General features: G+C 33.4%; 5 protein-coding genes across 7 annotated transcripts; 3 read left to right on the forward strand and 2 right to left on the reverse strand.

The window, feature by feature from the left end:
- The first annotated feature begins 4,824 nt into the window (after positions 1 to 4,824).
- On the forward strand, positions 4,825 to 8,866 carry LOC107482743 (YTH domain-containing protein ECT4). 2 transcript variants are annotated; one of them, XM_016103306.3, is made up of 9 exons: positions 4,825 to 5,024; positions 5,587 to 5,654; positions 5,741 to 5,816; positions 6,340 to 6,551; positions 6,728 to 7,330; positions 7,586 to 7,801; positions 7,953 to 8,082; positions 8,277 to 8,359; positions 8,576 to 8,795. In XM_016103306.3, the coding sequence occupies exons 1-9, from the start codon at positions 4,988 to 4,990 to the stop codon at positions 8,684 to 8,686; spliced, it is 1,536 nt and encodes a 511-aa protein (XP_015958792.1). In that variant the 5' UTR covers positions 4,825 to 4,987; the 3' UTR covers positions 8,687 to 8,795. The 2 variants fall into 2 exon arrangements, with proteins under 2 accessions (XP_015958792.1, XP_015958791.1); XM_016103305.3 differs by having other exon boundaries at positions 4,950 to 5,024; positions 8,573 to 8,866.
- A 1,156-nt stretch (positions 8,867 to 10,022) lies between these two features.
- On the forward strand, positions 10,023 to 12,757 carry LOC107482744 (uncharacterized). Of its 2 annotated transcripts, none has more exons than XM_016103309.3 (9): positions 10,023 to 10,392; positions 10,483 to 10,560; positions 10,641 to 10,694; positions 10,788 to 10,870; positions 11,055 to 11,154; positions 11,246 to 11,308; positions 11,537 to 11,803; positions 11,884 to 11,944; positions 12,059 to 12,756. In XM_016103309.3, the coding sequence occupies exons 1-9, from the start codon at positions 10,129 to 10,131 to the stop codon at positions 12,157 to 12,159; spliced, it is 1,071 nt and encodes a 356-aa protein (XP_015958795.1). In that variant the 5' UTR covers positions 10,023 to 10,128; the 3' UTR covers positions 12,160 to 12,756. The 2 variants fall into 2 exon arrangements, with proteins under 2 accessions (XP_015958795.1, XP_020995453.1); XM_021139794.2 differs by having other exon boundaries at positions 10,159 to 10,392; positions 10,478 to 10,560; positions 12,059 to 12,757.
- Positions 12,758 to 13,208: 451 nt separating this feature from the next.
- Positions 13,209 to 17,511, reverse strand: LOC107482742 (uncharacterized). The gene is made up of 8 exons (XM_016103304.3): positions 17,288 to 17,511; positions 16,375 to 16,996; positions 16,205 to 16,282; positions 15,678 to 15,921; positions 15,174 to 15,255; positions 14,595 to 14,733; positions 13,771 to 14,193; positions 13,209 to 13,626 (listed from the first exon to the last, which is right to left on the reverse strand). The coding sequence occupies exons 2-8, from the start codon at positions 16,822 to 16,824 to the stop codon at positions 13,429 to 13,431; spliced, it is 1,614 nt and encodes a 537-aa protein (XP_015958790.1). The 5' UTR covers positions 16,825 to 16,996; positions 17,288 to 17,511; the 3' UTR covers positions 13,209 to 13,428.
- Positions 17,512 to 19,643: 2,132 nt separating this feature from the next.
- LOC107482601 (protein DMP3) lies at positions 19,644 to 20,444 on the forward strand. Its single transcript, XM_016103125.3, has one exon. It carries the CDS (start codon positions 19,685 to 19,687, stop codon positions 20,339 to 20,341), a length of 657 nt encoding a protein of 218 aa, XP_015958611.1. The 5' UTR covers positions 19,644 to 19,684; the 3' UTR covers positions 20,342 to 20,444.
- Positions 20,445 to 21,932: 1,488 nt separating this feature from the next.
- LOC107482741 (leucine-rich repeat receptor-like serine/threonine-protein kinase BAM3) lies at positions 21,933 to 25,985 on the reverse strand. The gene is made up of 2 exons (XM_016103302.3): positions 23,075 to 25,985; positions 21,933 to 22,573 (listed from the first exon to the last, which is right to left on the reverse strand). The coding sequence occupies exons 1-2, from the start codon at positions 25,656 to 25,658 to the stop codon at positions 22,164 to 22,166; spliced, it is 2,994 nt and encodes a 997-aa protein (XP_015958788.1). The 5' UTR covers positions 25,659 to 25,985; the 3' UTR covers positions 21,933 to 22,163.
- Between the last annotated feature and the right edge of the window lie 722 nt (positions 25,986 to 26,707).

Below are 26,707 nucleotides of genomic sequence, written 5' to 3' on the forward strand. Positions count from 1 at the left end.
TATACATATATACCACTTATTATATTATATTTGTCTCAAAATAAAATATAAATAGTTCTTTTGTATTTTATGTTAAAAAATATTTTGTTAAACTTAACACATAATAATAATTATATTGTTAAATTTGATTTAGTATGAAAAATAAATAAATACACTCAAAAATTAGTGATAATTAATTATATTATATTAGTTAATTAATTAATAATTAAATTAAAACAATTTTTTAATTAAATACAACTTAAATTATTAGTGATTTTTTAAAAATTGTTTAAGATAAAAAATATATTATCTATGTATTAATATACTGTAATTATTTTGGTTAAAAAATTTATTTATACTATAAAAATTATAATAAGTAGATTTGACAATTAAGTAAAATAATTGTTTAAAAATATATATAAAAAATAATATTTAATCATGTTAAAAATAAAAAAAGTCCTTATAAATATTTTTTTGTTATTTTAAATATTATACTATGTGTATGAAATTATATTTTTATTATTTTAAATATTATAATAATGATTGTGTGTATATTTATAGTTCTTATCAATATGTATTAGATAGTTCTAATTTTAAATTTTGAATATATCTAAACCAATTTGGATTGGTCAAGTGATCAACTTAGTCGTCCGCTTAAGTAAGTATTGAGGGTTCGAATTCCGTATCGTATGTATAGCAACTCGTTGCCGGCTAATTGTAGATTCTTAAATGGAATTCAAATTCATGACGAATTAGTCCTTAACTTGTTGAGTATCGTGGGAAGCAAAAAAAATATCTATACCTAAATTTTATTATATTTTTGTCCCTATTACTAAATTTTTCTAGGTGTGTTACTGTTTATAGCTCATGTCATCATTGCTGCTCATCCCGTTACCGCCACTGTTAAGCCCGTCGTCACCTTTCTCCTGCCGAGTCCCTTTTCTCTAGGTAAATTACCCCCTTTCTCTCTCTCTCATTGTGAGTCTGTTAAGTTCTTCTCTTCTTCTTCCACAAACTCATCACTTAGTCGTCGTCGCTATGAGCCCGGATGTTGCCGTTACAGTTTCATCTGAGTTTGCCACTGAATAAAATAGATTTTTTTTTCAAGTTAAAAATAGACATGCATAAGATCATTTTTGCATTTAATTTCTGAATTTTTTCATCCAAATTTGATTTATGTGGTTGAGTTTTTAGTATGGGATCATCGTGGTTTTGTTACGACACTAATGTGATAAAAGTTTCGGTAATTTCATAACTAATATATGAGATAGACCAGATTATTAAAGTAATAAGAGAAATAACATTCAGATTTGCGCGTAAAATTTATAAGAGGTGATTATCTCAGGAAAATATATATTTATAACCCAAGTAAAAGATTGTTAAGAAATTATTATTTTTTAATATATTTATGAACAATACATATATTAATTATAATTGCAAATTAAGTAATTTCACATTAAATGACTTATATAACGGTGATCTCATTTATTATCATAAATGTTGAATTAAATAAGTCATTATTACTTTTGATTTGGATAAATGAGATTAAAATTATAAATACTAATTTATTTGAGTTTTAGGGTTTAATGAGTGTCACACTCAAATATAAATAATGACTTTAGGATTTTGGTCTCTAACACATCAAACTCGCTTTTGTAACTCTTTTTTCTACAATAAAATTGTGATTCAGCCCTATCAGAAATACAGAAGGTTTTGGTTGACGAAGATCAAAGAACCACAAGAGCCAAGCTCTCTGATCTCAATCATACTCTCGAATTAATGGCAATAATTTAATTTTCAATGGCGATAATACAAAGTGTTTAAATCGACCAAATGAATTCAATAATTATCTTTTACACATCTTATTTAAATTTAAATTTTAAAATTTAATTTGTATTTTTTTCTAATATAAATTTTTTTTGACAAAAGATAGAGAAAAAATTTATTAGACCAGAAAAATATCCTATTAAAAAATTATTATAAGAAGATTTATAATTAAAGAAGAAAAGAATAAAAGTATTAATAATAATTAAGAAAAAGAAAGAAGGTTGTATTAAAGAATGTTAGAAAAGAAATAATAAAGTTCATATTAATAATAATAATACTGAAGAATGACGTTGCTGCTTTAGCCTTCTAACCTTTGTCTTTGGCCATCTTTTTTTCTTTTCTTTGCTTTTTTTTTAAATGATCAAGTCATAAAAAAATAAAGAACAATTCAAAAAAATGAAAATAGTAAGATCAATAGTAACTATACAAATTAAAATACATAGGAGAAAAACAAACTATTATATGATAGAATTAACATGAGTATATTTCATCATTAAATAAACAAAGTTAACATACAACAAAATTATATATAAAGAGAAAAAAAGAGTTAAAATATCCAAAGTGATAAAAAGATTGTTTTATAAAAGACTATAAAATAATGAACTTCTAACTAAATTAAATTATATTTATTATTATTAGAAAAGGTAAGAGAGAAAAAAGGTTTGTGTCTATTCAAGTTGTGTAGAATGATACAATATAAAAGGAAATTTATAGATGCTAAGAGAATCAAAATAATAAAGACGTAATCTCCTATAATAAATATTCAGATATGTTAAATAATACTAATTGATCTAATTGATCCTAATTATACTCTAACAATTATATTCAATTAATTGATATACATAATATTAAATTGTGTGATATTTAAATATATAATCAAATCAATTAATTGATATAATTAATTCACTGTAATAAATTATATTTAATGAGTTTAAAAAAATAAATCAGGAAACATTCTAAGAAGCATGCCACGTCAACTTTATCATTAAGTGCAAAAATTCGATTTTTATATAATAGAATAGATAGATAGATATCTCATTATTCGTAATTTTAACTTATCTATTATATATTTTTTTTATATTTATCACTCAATATATTAAAATATAATTTATATCTAGATAGGAATTACATAGATATTTAATTAAAAGAGCATTTAATTTTTTAAAATATAATAACAGTTTTAATTTTTTTGATTTTTTTTATATTTTTTTGTGTTTTTTAAATAAAAGACAAACCTATAGCAAAAAAAGGAAAATTGGTAGTATTTATTGAAGAGAAAAAACAAATATAATTAAAATTCGTACATTCAAAATATGTTTGAATTTTAAAAAATGAGATGAGACATGAGAACATACAGACACTTGACTTCAATGAATCTATTTACACCATTCAACTCAGTATTCTTTAACTTTCTGTTTTCTTCTCTTCTGTTTTCTTCTTTTTTATTTTATTTGAATTTATCAGTGCCAAACATGCATCATATAGAGTATTTTTTAACTCCATCCATTCTAATTCATATATTATCTTTGCTAAACAAAATATAAGAGAAAAAAAGACGGTAAATAAATTAAAGTTATTATTATTTAAAGAGAAAAGGATAAATTAGTATTTTTGTATTTTAAATTAATTAAGATCCAAATAAAAGATAACGTTAATTTAAAAAAGTTAAATTAAAATTAACTCAAACATTGATATTTAAATTATAAAAAAAATTGATTTTCATATTTTATAAAATATTATACTCGCGGTAATTGTAAATATGACGCTACTTAAAATTAAATGAAGTAACACAGATAAAACAAATAAAAAAAATTAAAAATTAACTTAATCTTGTATAAAATTTACCTATAAAATTCTGTACTGAAAAATGAATTTAATTTTAGTATATTAATAATATAAAATATTTTATATAATCATTCAATTCAATTCAATTAGATTTATCTATTTAGATCATTATTAAAAAATAAATTTAAGATACCGACATACAATTACTTTAAATTAAGCAATAATTATCAATATATACTATATAAAGAGCACACTATTCCACAAATAAAATTAATTAAGTAATATATATTATAATAATTTATAAATATTTAAATATCTAATCAAATCAAGTAGCTGATATAATTAAGTCATGGTAATAAATTGTATTGAATGAGTTAAAATAATTAAATCAGAAACACCCTCCAAAATATGCCACGTTAGCTCCATCATTAAGTGTAGAAATTTAATTTTTATATAATAAAATAGATATGAACTAAACCTATATTAATAGAAGCAAAACCTTGAATGAATTACATTAGATTTCTTTTTGGTATTTTATCCATATGTTAATGTCAAATGTTGAACGTAAATACGTAATCAATGGAGTACAAAATTAGATGATAGATAATTTTAAAAGATGTGAAAAGAAATAAATTTAAATCTTTTAAGTTTATTTATCTTGTATCGAGTACATATTAAAATTATAAATTATAGATTTTTAATTTATTTATTAAATAAAAAATTTAAAATTTTCAATTAATAATAAATTTATCATGTGCTTTAAATTATGTACTCTTAGAACAAGCTCAACTTAAATTTTTTTGTTGACATAAAATATGTTACAATTTTATATGGCTGTTCTTGGTATTTTTTGGTCTGATAGGATAAGGACTAGTTTATTACAAATCTAAATTTCACAAGAATTTGATGTTGACTAATAAATTACTGCATAAGATACGATTCAAATCTTAACATAATAAATTCAATAAGAATAAGTATTATTTTTTTTATATTATCTTTCTTTTATTTTTTGTTTTTTTAGCTGGAACCATTATATTATTTTTTTGGGATAGATTAAACAATTTTCAATAGTAGACATTACCTCAAAAATTTATTTACATTACATATTTATATACAACGAAGATTAGTTTCAAATACTTGTTCCTAATAAAATTTTGAATCCTAGCGAGGTCTTTTGAGTGTTGAGAGACAACTTTATGAGCTATTAGTACAGGCCTTCTAGCCGGGGCCAAAGGCATAGAGAAAGAATAACTTTAACCAATATTTATTATGATATAGGAAGCTGCGCCAGTGTGCAGTGTGCCTCTTTCTCACTCTCTGTTATCACTTCTTTGATTCTCTCCTGCAGACCGCATCTTCTAATTTCAGAAACTCCTCCCTCTTCTCATAATTCATAATGACCAGCACTGCCTCCGTCTCTCACCTCCACAACTGTATCCTTCTTTTCTTTCTTTCTTATCAACTAGGTTTTCATTCCTTTTATATCAATTTTTATTCTCCTAGTTGTATATAATCAAATCATAAACCCTAAAAATTTGAGACCATGAAATTTGTTTCTGTTTACATGCATAACAATCAAACTATTTTATAAAATATTTTATTGTTTAATTTCTTTTTTAATTTTTGATTCAACTCAAATTGAAGCTAAATATTTTATAAAAACCAAAAATTATTTAAGCTGTTTTTTAATTATCTTTTAGGATAGAATGACAAAGGATCTACGGATAGATTAGTCTTTTTTGAAAGAAAAGAATACCAATAAACATAATAATAATAGATGTGAATATACTATCGTTAAATTAGTCTCTATTATTAAGACAACATTTTAATTTAAATTAATTTGTTCATATCTGTTATCTGACAAAAAAAATTTTAGTACTTTTTTTTGTACGTACTCATCCGTCTGAAATGTAAATTTGGGAGTTCATTTGTCTGTATGTTTTAAACTGCTCAAGTTTCAATAAAGGTTGTTATACTTAACCATGTTATATATAGCTTTGTGTGAGACAACAGGAACAGGAGCAGCAGAACCTAACCACCAGCAACATGATGGGGAAAATGTGGTATGTTTCACAATTTTACGAATTCACATTTCCCCAACAAGGTTTGATTTTGCTGTACATTGTTTTTTTTCATGATATTTCTGCAGGTCTTAATGAAAGATGAAATCCCATCTGATTTCACATCAGTGAGCTCCTCTGAAGATGTCAATGCTGGTTTCACAGGTGAGGCTGATCAAGACCTCATGTTTATGATATACACTTTTTTCTCATTACATATCACAAAATTGTTCCTGATCCACATAAAATCTGACTATAATAGTGAGCTTGTGGTTATGCAGAAACGGACTTCTGAAAACATTGAACACATTTGAAAAATAAGATTTTACTCTCTTGATGTCTAATCAAGTATTTACTATCATCTTTTAACATCTGACATAAGCATAAGGAATGGATTTCAGTTACACGAATTGACCAAGTGAATGGAGATGTAAGGCATAATGAATTATGGATCATATATTGTACCAATATACATATGGTAGTTATACAAAAAACTAAAAACTTGAGATGATTGAAATAAGCAGAATAGCAGATTATGGGGTGTTCTCATTCTCAACTGTTGAGCTTTGAATAACACAATAAATTGTTTTTCTTTCTATGTTATGATCCTCCTTGCTATGGTCTTTAGTTCTTTACTAACAAGGGACTATTATGGGTGTCAATGGCACTGGACATTTTCAATGAGCAGATACAAACGTATTAGAAACTCAACCTTGTAGTTCATCAGTCTCAACATCTGCTGGTCTGCAAAACAAAACAGCCAATGGTTCAGTAATGGCAGAAAGTAACCCAAATCATTCTGGTTTAGCGAATCCAAAAAGCTCTGACTTTGCAACTAGGAATAGCTATTTGACTAGAACATTATTGCAGGCTGCAGCGGATGTTGAAAGGTTAAATAAGGTAAATCAATTGTAAGATTATGAGGTTTTGGTTATTTCATGAGATCACTTGGTATAATTGCTTCTTGTTTCAATATTTACTCTGAGGGATGGTAGAGTTGTTGTAATATGCACAGATTTATTCAACTTTTATTGTAATACTTGTGTAACATCATGTGTCAATGTGTTTTGCTGCAGACTTTGCGTTCTAATTCTAGAGCAGGCAGTCTTCCAAGGACCTGCAATAATGGAAAATATTCATCAGGCACCAACCAAAGATGCCATACCTTCTCCCCTTCCAACAATAGGACAAATGGCAGCCCTGCTTTCTCCTCTGCCAACTACAGGGCAAATAGTATACCATCTGTATCTAGTGTGAATGATAGGCATGCCTTACCCCCTGCAAATAACAGGACAAATGAGATAGTATCTACTGTAAATGATAGATCTTTATTGTTAGACAAATCGAGGAGTGAAGAATATGAAATGCCAACGCCACTAACTCGAGGTCCTCGGGGTAGTTACACTGGTTTTCTCCTACAATCTTCAACTACTAAGAATGACTTTGCAATCACAATATGCAGAGATAAATATAACCTTCCAGATTTCCAAACTGAATATGAAACTGCTAAATTTTATGTCATTAAATCTTTCAATGAAGATGACATTCATAAGAGCATTAAATATGATGTTTGGACTAGCACCTCATATGGAAATAAGAAGTTGAACGATGCATTCCGTAGTGCAGAAGCTAAATCGATCCAGACAGGGACAAAGTGTCCAATCTTCCTGTTCTTCTCGGTGAGTTTCGATCATTTTATGTTCTTATTTCTTTAGATTAAATTATCTTATTAGAAGATGAGCATATTTTCCTTTTGGTTTAATGTCCAATAACTGCAGATGTCCATATTCTTGGATTGTCTGTTCAAAATTCTTGTTACCTAAGACCATCTTTCTTTAATCTAACATATATTGTTGAATTTGGAGTTCATATCCTTACATCTTTTTTAATGAATATTCTTAGATTGGATATGTATTTATGTGTTGTCGAATTAGGTGAATGCTAGCCGGCAGTTTGTTGGAGTAGCTGAGATGCTTGGACCAGTGGACTTCAACAAAGACATGAAGTTTTGGAAACTCTACAAATACAATGGATTCTTCCCAATTAGGTGGCATATAATAAAGGATGTTCCCAACACTCAATTTTGTCACATTCGTATCATCGTTGAAAACGAGAACAGGGATGTAACTTACACTAGGGACACACAAGAGGTAATTCTTAGTTCTCAGTGTTTAGGAGACAGATTGCTGCTTGTGTTTGATTAGGAGGAAAGTGTTTGTTGCAGCATAACCATGTGAAAAGACTATTCAGATCCTTTGTTAAACTGCAACTTCCTTAAACATGTGCTTATATGGTTTGCAGATTGGACTAAAGCAGGGCCTGGAGATGCTGAATATCTTCAAAAGCTATTCTGCCAAGACATCTCTACTAGATGATTTTGACTTCTATGAGAACCGAGAGAAATTACTTCGTTCAGATAAAAAATCCAAGGGTGAGTTTGATGGTTTATTCTAGCTTCTTATGAAAAGCATAAACCAATTTTTCACTTTGCTAGACTAATAAAAAGTTCAGGTAGTTTTGTTATTAGCTTTTAAAAGTGAAAAAGAGTGCCTTTTAGAGTTATTTCAAAGTTAAAAAACCACCCATGTTATTTTACATTCTAACTTTTATATACAATCTTATCAGGTATTGGAGGATCAGAACAATATCGAAGCAAGCCTAAGTTTACAATCCCAGGACCGGAAGGATATGGATATGACAGTTACCAAGTAAGTTCCATGTTTGTTGAATGGAATGATTCTCATTCACATTTGCAATTGGAGCATTAGTATGTGAATTGCAGTATTTAAAGTTAATCACAGGTGTGATTTTGTAATGCCATGTTGCTACATTAGTTATTAGTTCCTGATTTGCATGCTATAGCAACTTCTTTTGGGTAAATTTACTTGGGCTTTTGTAATAAGTTGTCTGTTAATTTTCAGCAGAATACTGCCAAAGCAGGAGAGAAGAAAATAGGAATGCAATCAAGTGGTACTAAAGAAGATAACATAGTCTCTCTTACAAAGCAACTTTCTCTAAATTCCTCTGGCAAATAGCTAGATTACTAGGATAACAAAAGATAGTTTCTTATTTATATCTTCATTTTTGGTGTAATATAAACTTGTTCAATGTTCATGAGTATCTCTGATTTTGACTAATTAAATTGTGTTATACCTATGAATTATGATTATGTTAACATTATTATGTGCATGATTGGCCTTAGCACTTTGTGAAGCTTTTGTGGATAATAATAATAATAATTTTGCTCCTAATTGGACAACCACATGAGAAAAAAAAAAACTATATTCCACTTTATCTCACCTTACCATGAATTATATTAAGTTTATTTATATTTGGAGATCTCTTAATTATTTTATGTAAATTTTTTTATATTCTTTCTTTTTTCAATTACTTATCTATCTTTTATTTAATTTACTCTTTTGACAAGATGTCTTTTTGTCACATATTCAAATTATCATAAAGGAGATTATGCAATTTTTGCACCATTTTAACTTTTCCTCTTTATTTCCTTGTTTTTTATTTTGTCTATTTATGTATATTCATTCATTCAATCATTTGTCTATATATGTTTATTTTGACTATGTTAATTTTTTGTGTTTACTTTTTATTATTGTTAACGTATAATATTAGCTAATGTAACGAAAATATGAAAAAAAATATATTATTTTCTTGTCTCATAAAATTTGAAATACTTTTGCATTTTGACTAATCTGCCTTATAATTTATATCATTTTTAATATTTCTATTATTTTAAATAATACAAAAATTATGAATCTAAATTTTCTAAGGTAAAAAAATTAATAAAATAATAAATAATTAATTACTATTAATTTTATAATTTTTATGAAATTTATGTTTTATTATTTTAATTTAAAGATAATTATTTTTTTATTTGACTACTTTACCAATTTTTTATTTTAAAAGATTTTAATAAAAAAAGATATGAGTATCGGCATGTAAAAATAACAATTATATTATGCATACATCAAAATTAATTTTTAGTATAAAATATATATTAAAAATAAATTAAACATCACCTAAATTAATTTGTGAATACTGCTAGGAAGTCAATGGTTTAAATGTATAATGGGCTATTGAGTTATAAAATAAACATCACCCATATTAAGGATAATAAATATCTCAGTTTGACCTTTCGGATCTAAAACTCTACTATCATATCATGATACTACTCATCCCAAAAACTTCAACTAATGAAAAAAGATAACACTAATAATTAATCTCTAATACTTTCTAAATTTTTATTGTATATATTATACGAATATTCTATTAATTTTCTATACTTTCTCTTAATTTTAATGTCCATATAACATTTTAGTGATGAAGCAAGGGATAGTGTCTGCAGCAATGAATTAGAGACTTTTATGACAAACAAGGGAGAGAGTGGAGGAAAGCAGAAAGGCAAAGCGGCACCTAAATCAAATAAGGCGTCCTTTGTAGTTTGATTTCCCAAATCCCAATGACAAACAATTGCAAGCATACGCTTGAATTTGAAACTGATAATAATAAGCCTTCTAAAATATCAAAACCCGATAACCATAACATGACCCAAAAGAACTCAGCGGCTGGGATCCAACGCTATTTGGTTGCCATCGAGTACATCGGCACTCACTTCTCCGGTTCTCAGAAGCAGCTCTCATGCCGAACCGTCGTCGGTGCTCTCGAACAGGCTTTCACCAAATTCATTGGCCAAGCAGTTATCGTATCCTGTTCAAGCCGAACTGTGAGTATCACTTCACTCTCTCACTCACTCACTCACTCTGTAAATCATATTATATTCAATTCGAGCATTGCGATTTCGTTTCAAGTGCAGGACGCAGGAGTCCATGCCTTGTCAAATGTTTGTCATGTTGATATCCAACGCACCAGTAAACGGAGGCCGGGTGAAGTGGTATCCATTCCTTTTCTATGCTATTTATCGATTCACTCTTCACTCTTTGTAATCTTACTCCTTCTTCTTTCAAATTACAGTTACCGCCTCATGAACCTTCCGTCGTTCGAAGAGCTGTCAACCATTTCTTGCAGGTTTCACTTTGTGCTAGCTTTCCTTCGATCTGGATTCTTGATCATTGTGCTCACAATTTGCGTTATTCTTTTTGTCAAACTTATTTACTTCAGAAGAATGATAGCGACTTAACGGTTATTGATGTCCGTTGCGTTCCACTCGATTTTCATGCCAGATTTTCAGCACAAGAGCGCACGTGAGTGTTCTGTGACAAAGATCTATGAAATTGTACTTTATTGTGTATAATAGTGAGTAGTGACTGTTAAGTAGAGCATCATATAATAGTGATCTTGGATTTTATAAAACTGAATAGGCATTGCCATAGAATTGTGTTTATCATAATTTGTGGGAATTGAGATTTATTTGGAACTTCCATTCAGATACTTTTATCGCTTGCTGTCCGGGCCAGAGCCTGTATCAGCCTTTGAGAAAGATCGAGCATGGCATGTGCCTGAAGAGCTTAACCTTTCAGCTATGCGAGTTAGTTAGCTCTTGCTTCTCTATATTTGCTACATTGTGCACTCAAAATTCCTGTAAAAGACACAAGACTTTATTCATACAATTCATGCAGGAAGCTTGCAAAGTTCTTGTCGGACGCCATGATTTTAGTTCCTTCAGGGCTGCCGGTTGTCAGGTTGTTTCTTCTCTCCAGTTTCTAAATAGTACTTCAGAATTTATAGTTAAAAACAATGAATAGGTTTAGTTTCGTCTGAGGGAGTTTGCCCTCTTCTTTATTCCTTTTTGAGGGATGATGGTGGTGAGATTCAGTCAATAGAGTTTTGGTTTAGTCAAATGCCAATTCTATGATCATATCATCTCAAGTCTATATGAACTATCCATAAATAAAATTGCCCTACTACAGGCCACATCACCAATCAGAACTTTAGATGAACTCAGCGTCTGCGAGGTAATTCCAAGTCTGTATTTTCCAAATACAATGGATAGAGAACGACATAATCAGGATTTGAATGGCTGCCACAGCAACTCTGAAACTGTTATTCCTCCTCCTAGCTCTAGTGCTAGCATTGATAAAGGAACCACATCAACTGAAGATATAGGATTTGGCAAAAGGAGGCAGCATCGTTGCTTGGTGGTAACAGCGCGTGCACGCTCTTTTCTTTACCATCAGGTTTGATATCTTCCCTTTTGAGTTCCTTTTCCACAATCACAATCTTTTTGGTCTGAATCCAATTGTTAAATGAATTTCAGGTTAGACTACTTGTTGGTGTTCTCAAAGTTGTTGGAACTGGAAACTTAACAATTCCAGATGGTACAAATATCCTTCATTTCTATTCACGTGTGTTTAATAATAAGATAATGTACTATCTGATCCTTTTTTATAGCCTGAATTGACTAACATGTTTCAAATGACGCACTATTTCAGTTGAAAGAATCTTGAATGCCAAGACTATTACAGCCGCAAGTCCAATGGCCCCGGCATGTGGTCTATACCTAGGTGAAGTGAAATATGATCTGCCTAATTAAGTCATGCCATGGACACAGATGTCCGTCTAACCATTGCTGCTTCTCTCTGTTTAAATGTGCCATTTAGGAATTAGGAGATTTTGATTTGTTGGTGGATTAGGATTTTCATTTTACTTTACTTGGACTTACTTTCTGATATCGTTACTTTCACCAACAACGTTTATCTTTTATTTATGGTCTTTGTTGATAAAGAAAAGAGGAATACTAGAGGGCTATCAAAATTTATTGTTTTGGTCATCAATGTTTTAAGGTATATGTTAAAGTATGTTGTTGGATTACTAAACTAAAGAAATTTGGTTGATAGCTAAAAGTGATGGTCAAAACCAATAAATTTTGATAGTCCTCTAGCATTTCTCTAAAAGAAATGTAACATAGCCGTTATTTGTTTGTAATGGTTCCACCAATAGAAATATCGACGGTTAATGGGGGCCATGTCAAGCAAGCACAAATTCTTTCATACAAGAGATTACTCAGTTTTGTTAGTTTTTTTTTTCACTTTTCCGGTGTAACTCATGCCTTGTCACAGACATTTTAGAGTTTCGTTTTTCATTAAACGGTACTATTATGCTATTTTAATTATTAAGGCAACATGCTTTTTTACCCTACCACCCCCTCCCCCCACATACTCCACATTCTATTTTAATTTTTTTGTGCATTTATGAAAATATTTAGATAATTATTTAATAGTTGTAATTTGTAAGCAATAAATTGTGATAAAATTTCATCTCTAAAACCTTTTAATTATACTCAAACAAAATTTATTAGTTTAATTTTAATGACCTGATAGTTTAAACCATAAACCATTTTACCCTGTCGAATTTCTTTAGACGACTATTTACACATTGATTGTCAAAAATAGTTATTTTTGTTGATTTAGTGATACGTAATTAAGTGCATGTGTAAAATTTTTATACTATTAGTGTATTAAAATTAAATTTAATTTATTAATATAAAAATATTTATATTTTACCTATAAAATTCTTCGTAGACTTTGAGCTTAACTAGGATTTATACACTGGTAGTAGTGCATGGGCAGGGAAACAAGAAAATAGAAATGAGAATGACGATGCATTTGCTCGCTAGTGTTATGTTTACAGTAATGTGACTCATTTTGCCCTACGCCTGCTTAATACTAAAAACCGAGAGACAGGGCAAAAGCTACAAAACCTAGTTTAAACTTAGTAACACATCACATGAACTAAAACTATTATCATTTGGGATGGTGGCTAGCAAGTAGTGAATCAATTTAAAAATAGTAACGCAAAAAAGCTAGTCCATCAAAGTCCGAATTGCCGCGTGAATTGAAGAAGTGCGACTTGAATTCTGACGCTGTACTAATGAATGTGGTCCACTCCAGACAGATTGAGTATTGTTGGGGAACAGAATACCACATAAACTTGATAGCTTGGGGTTTTCGACATATAAGCTCTCAAGCAGCTGAGCTTTCTGATGCTTATCTCGTGATTCCTACAGACAGACCAAACTGTTTAGTAAAACCTGCAGTTGCAACTACAACTAACTAAACGCAACAGCCTTTCGCATCACGCTACATGCCTAATTGAAGTTTATGCAAATGCTATTGTTTCCTAAATCAGAAATTGTTTGAAATACCTTGTGCTTCTGTCGCTGGACTACTGCAGCTTGTCCTTCTTGCCGAGTCGCTGCATATTCATCACGAAGAGTGGTTACATCTCCAACAATAGATTTCTCGGCCAAACTTCCTCCATAATGTGACCGATTTGAAGCCTCATCCATCTGTCGCTTCGGGTTGTCCGTTTCAATTTCCCCCTCATCTTCTTCCTCTCCGTCTTCCTCCTCTTCCCCTTCCTCTTGGCTGTGGTCTTCGTCATTGTCTTCTTCATCATCACCATCAATGTCTTCATGCTTTCCCTTGGAAGGGCTGCACTGCTTCCCACTAAGATCCATTTTTGCTACCTCTCCTTTGTCATCTTCAGCATCTCCATCAGTGCCAAGTGAATCATTCATATTTGATGATGAATCCTCACCAACAGGGCTTTCTACAAGCATTGATTCCTGAAAACCAAGAAAAAGTTTCATGTCTACGTGCTAGTCATACTTAGTTTGCATGGTCATAAAGGAAAAAATAATGTACTAGGATTTCTTCATTGCATGAGCTTCTAATCCCATTTAATGTCAACAAATGTAATAGGAACCAAATGGGAGAGCAATATCGTCATGCCACTTAAAAAACATTGTGTTATTTGGAATACTCTATAGCATAAAGAAAATATATAAAGAGACCATTCCGATAAGATTCGTTTCTGTATTGTTATAATGAATTCAGTTTATAACCATGGAGAATTGTGGAAAAAAAAGAAAAAATGGAAAAATGTAAAATCAGTTGCAATAAAAAACACTGATTTCCTGGCAGGACATTAAAAGGATAAGATGTAGGCAATGATCCATTACCATACCTCTTGCTTAAATTCTTTAGCGAGCTTATCACCACCAGATCCAAAGTTTCCTTTAGCAAGTCGAGCATTCTCCTCCCGTTCCCTCCTTCGGCGCTTTAGCACACAAATAGCACATAAACAATCATGTTTATGGTGTCTTCTGCAAAACCAGATAAAGCTTTAAGTATAATAGTATCACCATCAATATGAATTTACAATGCAATATTGTTGCAGAATAATGTATGATATTATAAGAATTGAAGAAATAGGAATAACCAAGTTTATAAATGTACTGTGTTATATAAACCTTTCATAGAAATTACGTTGCACTTAATGTGATTTCTTAGAGTAATCAAAGCTTCTCTATTCCTATTCATCAGATTAACCATTCATTTTTAGAAAATTAAACCATCAATCATGTATCGAATTTCTGGAGTCAAAGATATTAGTCTATAATTTCTATGTAAAACAGTATACTGACACAAACACATAATTAACAATAGATTTCATTCAATTTAAGACTAAGGGATATCAACTTCCAATCATAACAGCAATTATACCACATAAGTATTCTAATATCACCGTTGGAAGTGTACTCACCCATGACGTTTCTTTGACTTCTGCTTCGCTTGACCACCCTTCGCTACTTTTCCATCACCAGATAATGCAGCATCCTCTGCTCCTGCTCATTAGAAGAATATGCTCAAATTGCTATCAAAAGACCATGGTCTAGCATCTTTCACGAAATTAAAAAGCATATTCATCTTCATCTTCATCTTCTTTTTATTTACTTGAGTAGGATTGTGAAAATAAAATCTCAGAAAACCATATAGCTTAACTATAAACTTCCCACTTTACAATATTTTAACATCTATCACTCATTGACCCATCTCCCATCCTGAGCATGACCCCAAATGTAAAAGAAGCTTAGAGACAAAAATGGCAGAGATAATAAACAAACACATCTAGTCCTATTCATATATTGTATCACAAGAATATTTAAAACAGGAAAGAAAATGGCGGTCAAGAATGACTCACTAAATGCTTGATACCTATCCTTTTCACTCAAGAAAGAAATAATGGAGGGGTACACAGAAGTCTCACCCTTAGTCCCTTTTGATGGTTCATAATATAACCCAGCTGCAGTCCAGTACTTCATAAAATTCTTTTTCACTCGCCTCATAAGATCCAAGATATAGTCACCTTTATTGTTATACTTATAACAATTGTCCCAAATGTATTGAACATCCTTATAAACATCTTCAGAATTCATGTACTTCTCGCTCTTTTCAAGATTGCTGCATATAGTTCCGAAATCCATTGGAGTGTCAATGATATCAAAATAGTCCTGGTTCCAGAAAGCATTATGACGTTATACACCTGTAATCAACTAATCACAAATTTTTTGGGGGGACAAAAGATAACTTTTTGGTTCCAGTTTTACTACAAATCAAATTAGTCTCCTGGGAACAACAAATATCATAGATCCTTGTGGAATAACTTCTATGCCTGAGTGTTCAAGATCAAGAAAGAGACAGCACATGTTAACCAATATCTGAAAGCACATCTAATGTTGCTTACATAATTGTGCTTACAGGAATTTTTATCAAAAAAGAAAAAATATTACTTACAGGAATTCCCAGAGCTTCAGGATTAACAGGAACATTGAAGGGTTCAGCAGCATCCATTTTCATTACCTTCCTTATTACCTGTGCAGAAGAAACCAAGTTAAAAAAAGTGTTCTCTGAGGCGATAACAAAGTAGAACAACGGGAAAACAAATCTAAAGTGCTCAAACATACAACTAAGGAAGCGTCCAATTCCTGCTTATTATATCGGAGACTTCTTTCTTTCGGATGATTAATCTCACTGGAAACTGTGTGGTCAGCATTGGATGCCAAGACCTTGGATGACTTAATTTTGATGCTAGCGGTAGCAGCCCTCTTTGATGGAACAGGGGATTTCATATCAGGCAAGGAATTTGCACTGTCTTCCATCCTATCAGCACCGACACCTTGTTTGTCAAAGCCGTGTTGCTGGCTACTCTTATCGGTGTCACTATGCGTGGGAGCATCTGAAGACGTGTGCTGGGAATGGGAGTCCAACATCTTTGGAGTCTTGAGCTTCACCTTAACGCGTCCAACCCCGAGTGGCTTCCCCACAGCCTTATCAATGGAGCCATCAGGATTAATGCTGGCCACATTGTAATGCTGCTGATCTGTCCCAGTTGAGGAAGGTGTGTCAACCTCCATTCCAGAGTTATCATCCTTATCATCATCATTATCATTATTAGTACCATAATGCTCCAAAGCAGAGGTTTCTTCCTTATTTTGAGTCTCATTACCACTCACTACATGCTTGCTACTGCTCTTCCCTTTCCCTTTTTATGCCCACGCTTCCGCTTCATCCTCTAACCAAACCACACTGTTCCAAAGCCAATTAACACCAAGTTTAAGTTTTTAACTCACCAGACTACAAATTACAGAAATCTATGCATCTAAAGGGTCACCAAATATTTGCAGAACAAATTAAAGTGCTAATTCAGCACACAACAAAACCTATAATCTGAATTTTGTATATAATAAGAAAAGAAACGTAATATTTCGCAAGAATAGGTACGCGGTTAGAATTTAGCTAAAATGAAACAGAATTATCAGCTAAAAGAGGTTAAGATAGCAATTAAAAGATTATATTTCAGAAGAGGAGAGAAATTACATCAGAAGGAACAGGGATATGGTGCGAAGTTGCGTGGATGGAGAGTGTGTTTAGAAACCGCGAGTGAGAAGGAACGAAGGATTCAAATCGGTGTAGAATGCAAAACCCTTTTCTGCGGTGGCAACGGCGACGGAGGGAGGAGGAACGACGAAACACCGTACGATGTAAGATGGAAAACCGAAAACCCAATCCCTATTCTCAACTTTAAACGCTGCGTTTCATTACCTTCTACCTTTCGCACGTGACTTCTACTTATTACTTATTAGTACTTCTCCAATTGGCAATAATAATCATGGAATAAGATAGGAACATAATTTAATCAATAATCAAAATTTAGTTTGATTTTATATTTTTTAAACAATATCAGATAATATAAATATTACTTACAATAGTTCCATCAAATGATATATTTGAAATAATTTATAAATAACATAATTTAATGATATCTTTTTCAAAGAGTAAAAATTGAATTTTGCTAACATCAAATTTTTAGCTATCCAATTTAGTCTTAAATTTAAATGTAGAAACTTAATTTGGCTCCTAAGTTAATTTCTTTTTTAGTGTGTATATATAATACATATGCTATTAGGTTAAGATTCTTTCTTTTTACCTACCAAAAAATAATTCTTTTTTTTTAATGGTAAAAACTCATGTGAAGTCGACTGTATCTGAATTTTTATTTTTTTAATTTATTTTAAAATTCATGTTTAATAACTCATTTAAATTTAAATATGATTATAATCATAATAAAACGGGAATATTACACCTCCATGTAACTAGGTAACCAAGTTGGTCCAACACCAAAAATAAAATATACTGTTTTTGTGAATTTACAAAATATATATTTTTTTATTTCTATCCATTAGGTTAATCCCTTTTACATTGGTTATTAATTATAACAACTCGGGGATTGATATGGTATATATTTGGTTCCATATTATTTAGAACCTGCACGAAGGAACATTGAAGAACTTTCCTCCTACTATCCTTTTAGTATTTTATACGTTTTCTCCATATATTTATATATATACTTGCAAAAATGAATTGAATATATAGTTATGTTTATACGAAAATATTTACCTAAACCGGCCTTTGACTAACATCCATAACAATCACACACGCCACGCATCGGAGTTATTCTACCCGAATATAAACTTTCAGCTTTGGAAGCACCTAATTTTTGGTAGGTAACAGAGGGAGAAAGAAAAGAAACAACACAAAAAAACACAACATAGATCAATTAGAACTTCACGTAAATTGTCATTTATATGAGAAATCTTTTTTATTTTATTTGTTTAATTGTTTTGGATGCAGAGACAATTGAGGTTGTGAAAAATATGTTTTCATTGCATAATTTAATTAAAAAATATAGGTAACTAATAATATTTTTGAATAATGTGTGAACAATATAAATTAAAAGAGTTAAAAGAGTAAATTAATCTTAAATTTAATTAGTAGCATTAAATTAATGTGCAGTATATTTTTATTTGATTAGTGGTTGTTTACGTTGTTCAATATGATCATTATTTACCTTACCTAGCACTTTCCAATTTAATTATGGATTATGCTAGCTAATCAATAATTTTTTTTGAACAATATGAATAATTACTAATCAAATCAAAACACACTACACCTCTAGATTATCCACTTAAATTTTAATATTAGAATAACCATCCACACACCTAATAAAATGAACATCTAATATATTTATTATTCATATTGTTTAGTATTTTTATTGTATAACTATATTTTTTTTTAATTATTACCTTTGAAATGTATAAGTTCAAACATAAAAAATTATTTTTACATAATAGATCGAAGAATCTTACGATGTATGAAAAAGAATATCCATTCTATGGTTGGAGATGAAAGTTGTTGACTTGGTGGTATAATAATATCGTGGCATCCATACTTTACATCATATAATATATATATTATAGTAATCATGTATATATAAGCAGACACGAGACATAGAAGTTATAAAATATGATTATGCATGTTCAATTTGCACGCAGCACATGAAGGTTGAACTTGAACCAACCAATTTAACGCTAGAAGGAAACTACTCCTTGGCAGAAAATTTAACAACAACAAATACTTTCTCCAGTAATAATAATAATAAGATGAAAACTCACGTGCAGAAAGTCATTAAATAATTTGATTAATTTGACTAAATTTTTATCTAACAATTCTCTAATAACTCTTTAATTATTAATTTCATGTAAACTCGACTGCCCTAAAACGTTTAAGGCGACAAGCAACGCAAACACGCTTGTGACTTGCGTAATGCTAATCCATTCCCCACTTTCTCTATATATACATCAATCGGCCACGTACCTAGCAATTTAAATCTAATTTTGCTTCACCGATTAATTATTGATTTTTGTGGATCCAATAATGTCAACAAGCGCAGTTAGACAAAGGCCTACAAGTACAAGCAAGCAACCGTCGCAGAAGGAAGAAGCCACCACAGCATCAGCATCAGCTCCATCGGCATCGCGGTGGGCAGTGTCGCAAACTCTGACAAGCACAGCCAACTTGGCGAACCTACTGCCAACGGGAACCCTGCTGGCATTCCAGCTGCTGACGCCACTCTTCACCAACAACGGCGTCTGCGACTCCGTCACTCGCCTCCTCACCCTACTCCTCCTCCTCCTGCTGGGCCTCTCCTGCTTCCTGGCCTGCTTCACTGACTCCGTTAAGGCCTCAGACGGAAAGGTGTACCACGGGCTCGCAACCCCTACGGGCCTGTGGGTGTTTGACTACCCTGATGGGTCTGGAACGGGCCTGCCGAAGGACTTAAGGTCGTACAAGATAAGGCCCATTGACTGGGTGCATTCAGTGTTGTCAGTGCTGGTTTTCTCCGCCGTGGCCTTGAGAGACAAAAACGTGGTGAGCTGCTTCTACCCTCGGCCCCAGCATGAGACTCAGGAGGTTCTTGACATTGTCCCCGTTGCCATCGGCCTCCTCTGCAGCCTCCTCTTTGTGGTCTTCCCTACCACTCGCCATGGCATTGGCTACCCTCTTACCCCCTCAACCTCCTCCACCTCCTGATGACTCCTCATGTTCCCACCCCCAATTGTATTTCCTTTTTAATTTCTTATTATTATTAATTAGTCGTTGAATTAAACCATTCAAGAGTTTAATTTGTTTATTAGACTCCAACTCCAACAACTTTCCTCTACCTTAATTCATTCGCTAATATTGTTTAAGCGCGTTATCTCTCACGACCATCCTTAATATATAATAAAAAAATATTATTTGTATACTAAAATCAGCTATTAATATATTTATATATAAATATATGTGTGATTTAATTTATTTTTAATGTGTATTTATATTTTAATATATATTTTATACTGATGAATTAATTTTAGTGGCTAATATTGGTGTATCCCTAGCCCGTAGCATAACCCATAATAATATATATAGCTTCAACTACTATAATCCTTACCAAATGGGTGCTTCTAAGTACCAATAACATATTTATTAGGCTTGCACGCCAGCTCTCATGTCATTTTCTTTTCTACGTTAAGCATTATTGGGACTCATAAGCTCTACATGCAATTTCAGTTCTTCAATTTATTAGTTACATGCCTCTCAAAACATTTTATTTAATTGACATTGAACAAGATCTTTCAAAAAAATAAAGCTGCCTTAAACCTACTCTTGGTTGCGTGTGTGTAAATAGTGGACCAGGTTACGATTGTCGTAATGATGTTCAGCGTTGAAACCATTGAATTTTTACTTCATGAAGAAACATTTTCCGGGAAAAAAATATATATTCAAATAAGTTGTTAAGGAATTTTGTATTTGACATTTTCGTCCTAAAAGAAATTATTATGTTGAGGTTTTCATTACACTTTTGATAATTTATTTGATTAAGTAAAAACAATATATCTAACCAAAATAAAAATTTATACATTTTATTTTTTAAAAGTTTAGATATCTCAATGCAATAAATTTATTTGGAGACAAAAATATCCGATGTAAAAAATTTCAGAAACTTATTTAAATATATATTCAAAAAAATTAAGGACAACCTTTATTTTTTGAAATATGAAATTGATAGATTCGTTCAAAAAATTGTAAAAAAAATATTAGAAGACTAATAAAATTTATTGTGTTTGATTTATTAGATTCCTGAATTGAAAAAATTTGATTGATTATTAAAAATATTAATAAAAAGTAATAAATTTTAGCTGATATTTGAGTTATTGTCGTAAACTCGTAATGTAATAAAGCAAGCCAAAAATAAACAAGTAGCTATAAGCTACGTTGACCGTTGTGATTTGAATTTGATGGAATGAAAGTTATGGATTTGGGCTTGATATATCCCTAGACAAGACTATTTTCCATGAGATTAGCAAAAGCAGCGTGTTGGGTGAAGTAAAAGAAAGCAGGCCATTGTAAGGGCTCGAAATTCTCGTCCGGTCAATTGGTCAAAGACATACAATCCCCAATTCTCATGAGCAGCCTGGACAGAAAGATGGAATGGGCCTGGGCTAATTACTAATTAGACCCGCCATTCAGATATTAACTCTAAATCCTTCCACAACCCCTACTAGAAGGTGCACCATATTCCTTAATGGATTGTAAGGGTAGTTTTAAAATTTCTTGCAAATAGAACAAAAAGATAACTTAATTAACAAAATCATTATTATAATAACATAAATACAAATAAAGAACGTTGGGGAGCCCACTGCCACTAGGATGAATTTGAGGCTGATTAATGTAAACCAATGCAGTCCTTTTAATCGTAGTCACTATTCCTACATCTCTCTCTCTCTATATGACTAAAGTAAAATCTAAGCCCGGAGAAAAAAAGAAAATAATTAACAAGAAGATTTAGATGAATATTATTAATAAGTAGTAATTAAAGCAAAAGATGTTTATTATTAGAAGTAGGAGGTTTGTGTTTGGGAGGTAATTGAGAGGAAGAAGATTGGTGTAAGTGAGGAGAGAAGGAAGAGCGAGGGAACTCAGAAAGCATTTGAACGACTTCCCTCATGGTTGGTCTCTCCACACTGTTCTCTTCTAAGCAGAGCATGGAAATGAAGAAAAGGTGCATAGCTTCTTCTTTAGGGACCACGCTCAGCCTCTGATCAATTATGTTCATAACCTCTTCTTTCCGTCCATTCGTTGCTTTCTTGCACCATTGCACAAGATCCACTCCTTCACCGAACTCTGCCCCCACCGGTTTCCTTCCGGTTAGAAGCTCTAACACCACTACTCCAAAACTGTACACGTCACTCTTTTCGTCTACCCTCAGTGTGTATGCATATTCTGCAATATAATCAACCAATTTCAATTAATAGAAAGTATGAGAGTTGGGCATATCGAAGTGTCAGATTGACCTGTCTCTCTGAGATTGTGAAAGGAAATGAGAGTTTTATGGTCCCCACTCGCAGGTGCTGAATGCTCAACACTACACTCATTGTCCCCCCAAAACAAATTCTCTTCTCGTTTCTCTATAAAATTCCATGCACTTCTTTTTGCATCCCTCACTCACCCCCTGCCTAGCTGTAACTACTATTTACTATAATTACTATGCACCTAACCTTGATTATCCTAATTAAAATTTTAGTGAAAATTTAAGCGAAGTCGATTTCACGTGAAGTTGATATCTGAAAGTCGTTAAATGAAAATTTAATCAATCAAATCATCTAATGACTCTCAAATATCAACTTTACACGTAAAATCGAGTGCACCTGAGTTTCTACTTAAAATCTTTTATTTCATTTCCCTAACTAACTTAACTGCCAACTAACAAGTGCAAGTACATACCGGGTGCAATGTAGCCGTAGGAGCCGGCAATAGAAGACATGTACTCGGAGGCGCCGCCGTCCACCAAGAACTTAGCGAGACCGAAATCCGCCACGTGGGCTTCGAAATTGGAATTCAATAAAATGTTGTTGGACTTGACGTCACGGTGGACAATCAAGGGTGAACAATCATGGTGAAGGTAACAGAGTCCCTTAGCAGAATCAATGGCGATTTTGTACCTCAAGTTCCAATTCAAGAACGCACCCTTCTTCCCATGCAACGCCTCTCCTAAGCTTCCATTCCTCATGTACTCGTACACAAGCAGGTTCGTCTCCTTGTTGGAGCAGAACGCCAGTAGCCTCACTATGTTTCTATGCCTTATGTTCCCCAGTGTTTGAATCTCTGCTCGGAACCCGTGATCATGGCTGCTCGCACCGATTCCCAGTAGCTTCTTAACTGCCACCTCTACTCCGTTCGGCATCTTCCCGTGGTAAACAATCCCGGCACCTCCTTTTCCGATCACGTTCCCGTCTTTCACGCATTCTAGAATGTCCGACACCCTGAATTCCAGCTTCTGGAATGCCGTCATCTTCCACGAACCGGCTCCATTCTTCTTGAACGACTTCGCCTTTATGATGGCTGCAACTGCAAACACCAGGGAGCAGATCAACAGCCCCAGCGCAAATATTAATTTGAAATCCGGAGAGCGTTTTCCCTGCTGGGATGTCATTCTGCTCAAGTTGCAGGGGTTGTTGAGCAGAGACCCGCACAGTTGAGGGTTCCCTGCGAAAGACGAAGCATTGAAGAACGAAAACTGTCCTGACTCCGGTAACTTACCGGATAATTCATTGAAGGAGAAGTCTGCAATGGTGAGACTCTTCATGGTGCCTATTGATTTGGGGATGCTTTGGTTCAAATGGTTTCTTGACAAGTTGAGGTAATTCAAAATGCGGATATTGGCTATGAGAGGAGGAATAGAGCCAGAGAGATTGTTCTGGCTCATGTCAAGGTAGGTAAGGTGGTCGCAGTGCCCAATCTCCGGCGGAATTTCCCCGGACAACCAATTCCTGCTTAGATCAAGCTTGAGTACCTGTCGGAGTCCTGCAATGGAAGGCGGAATTGGACCGGAGAATTGGTTGCCGCTGAGCAAAAGGATCTGAACAGAGGAGAAGTTGGAAAGCGAATTGGGTAGTGGACCGGACAATGCATTGTTTGACAAATCAAGCTGGGCTAAATTAAGAGGCTGAGAGGAGCTATTGGAATTCTCCGTCAAGGTTCCGGTGAGGTAGTTGTTCTGTAACTCGGCTAAGTTTAGCTTAGGAAGGTAAAGAAAGCCGTTAGGGATGGTTCCGTTGAGGTAATTCTCTCCTAACCTCACTCTGGTGAGACTATAACACGTTCCGAAACCGTCGGGGATGGGTCCAAAGAGAAAATTGTCGAGGAGAATCAGGATTCTTAGCTGCTTAGAGGAACAAAGGTGAGGAGGAATCACACCGGTGAGTTTGTTGGACGACAAGTCAAGCACCTGTAGCTTCCCGTTCAGGCCGAGGCCGTACGGTATCTCGCCGGTGAAGTTGTTCATCCAGAGGCCAAGCGTTTCCAGCTCCGGGAAGTCCGCAATGTAGTCCGGTATGGAGCCGTGAAGCCTGTTCAAGAAGAGGTTGAAGAGCTTGAGTCGGCTGAGGTTGGCGAACTCCGCCGGAATCTCCCCGCTGAGTGCATTGCTGGAGAGGTCCAGATTCACGAGAGCCGTTAAGTTTGACAGTTCCGTCGGGATTGAACCGGAGAGCTGGTTAATGTGGAGGTAAAGAGTGTCAAGTTGGTTCAACTTCCCTAACTCTCTTGGAATTGAACCGTCCAAGTCACAACTTGAGAGATCCATATGCACCAAACTCGTCAGTTTTCCAAACTGCACCGGAATGCCGCCTACAAAGGAATTGTAGTAGCCTAAGTATATCTCCCTCAGCTTCGTTAGGTTCCCTAACTCCGCCGGGATTCTTCCCCGAAGGTCGTTTCCCGCCAGAGAAAGGTACTCTAGCCCCGTCAGGCTGCCGTAGCTAGGCGGGATTTCGCCGTACAAGTAGTTGCCGCCAAGATCCAAGTATGTCAGCTTCTTGAGACTCAGAAGCCCCACGGGAAGCAAGGAGGTGAAGTTGTTGTCGTAGGCGTCCAGAACTTGGAGGCTATGGAGGGTGGAGTAGTTCCAATGGAGGTGGCCGCTGAACTGGTTGCTCGAGATGTTGAGGAACTTGAGGCTGCTCATGTTGCTGACGTCAATGGCGCCGGTGAAGTTGTTGCCGGAAAGGGATAGGTGGATGAGGCTGTCCAGTTGAGAGAGTGAAGGAGAAACAGAGCCGAAGAGGTTGAAATCTGTTAAGTCGACGGTAACCACTCTCCCCCGGTGGCATTGAATTCCGGTCCATGAACAAACGGTGACCGGATTGGAAGTGTTCCAGTTATTGAGAGCTGGGTTTGGGAATTGAAATCCTTGTTTGAGTGAAACAAGTGCATGGAAATCACTGAGCAGGGTTGAAGAAGAAGCAGAGCAAGAGAGGAGAGAAAAGAGAACCGAAACAACGAGGGTTGTGAAGGCCAAGGTGGACATGGTTTGATACGGTTCAAGAGTTTGGAGAGAAGAAGAGGTTTTAAGGTAAGAGAGAAAGAGTTGGGAATCTGAGAAGCTTCAAGCGTTACATGTCTTGAAATACAAGGAATTGAAGAAGCCAAGGCTAAGCCCTTACTTTTGTAAAATTTGCTCTTTTCCTTTCTTCTTTTACTGTCTTTTTTTCTTTGATGAAGAACAAGAAGAAGATGGTGAGGAAGTGATGCACACTCCCAGAAAAAATGTTTTACTTGTTATCCTTATTTGCTTTATGGTTTTATTAGGGAAAAGCTCACACTCGGAGGAAAAAGCAATACAAGAGTTGGTTCAAGAGAAAGGAAAAAAATATAAAAGAGAAAAAGGGGTTAGATGGATAACCGAAATTTAAAGCTTAGATTAGGGCAACATGATAAAGTAAAGTGGTGACTGGTGTGGATGGTATGACAAAAATGCCCTTTAGCTTTAATCAAAGAAAGAAAGAATGGGTCCTTAGTCTTTATTGCTTTGAATTGCACTTTGACGGAGGGAATCCTACACACACTTGTTAAATGACTATACTTCCACCTTAGCATTCAAACAAAAGAATGGAAAGTGAGTAGTGGCAGTAAGTGGTTGGCACTGTTGCAGACTGGTGCTGGTGCATCATATCATATAAATATAATGTATTGTATTGTATAGTGTAGTGGCCCGTGGGACTCTCTAAAATTGTATTGAACCGCGTATACACTTCCCTACCACAATCCATAAACTGCTAACTTATCCTTCTTTACAATGAGATAGATGCCTTCCATCTTTGGCATTCCCACCATTCTCTGTTTTGACTTTTCAGCACTCATGTATACCGCAGTTAAAAATTAATAATTACTCACTTCCTTTGTAGTAGTAAATTTGAAGGAATGTATTGTATGGTAAATTATCATGAAGATGGACCCCCCATAAAATATGGTGGTGTCTCTGTTGTCATGCCATGCTGTCAGGATTTGGTTATGTCAATATTCAATTGGTTGGGGGAATGAATGAATTGGAAGGCAACTTTAATTTGCATGCCATTG

This window comes from Arachis duranensis, chromosome 4, assembly GCF_000817695.3.
Source record: "Arachis duranensis cultivar V14167 chromosome 4, aradu.V14167.gnm2.J7QH, whole genome shotgun sequence".
Taxonomy (NCBI): domain Eukaryota; kingdom Viridiplantae; phylum Streptophyta; class Magnoliopsida; order Fabales; family Fabaceae; genus Arachis; species Arachis duranensis.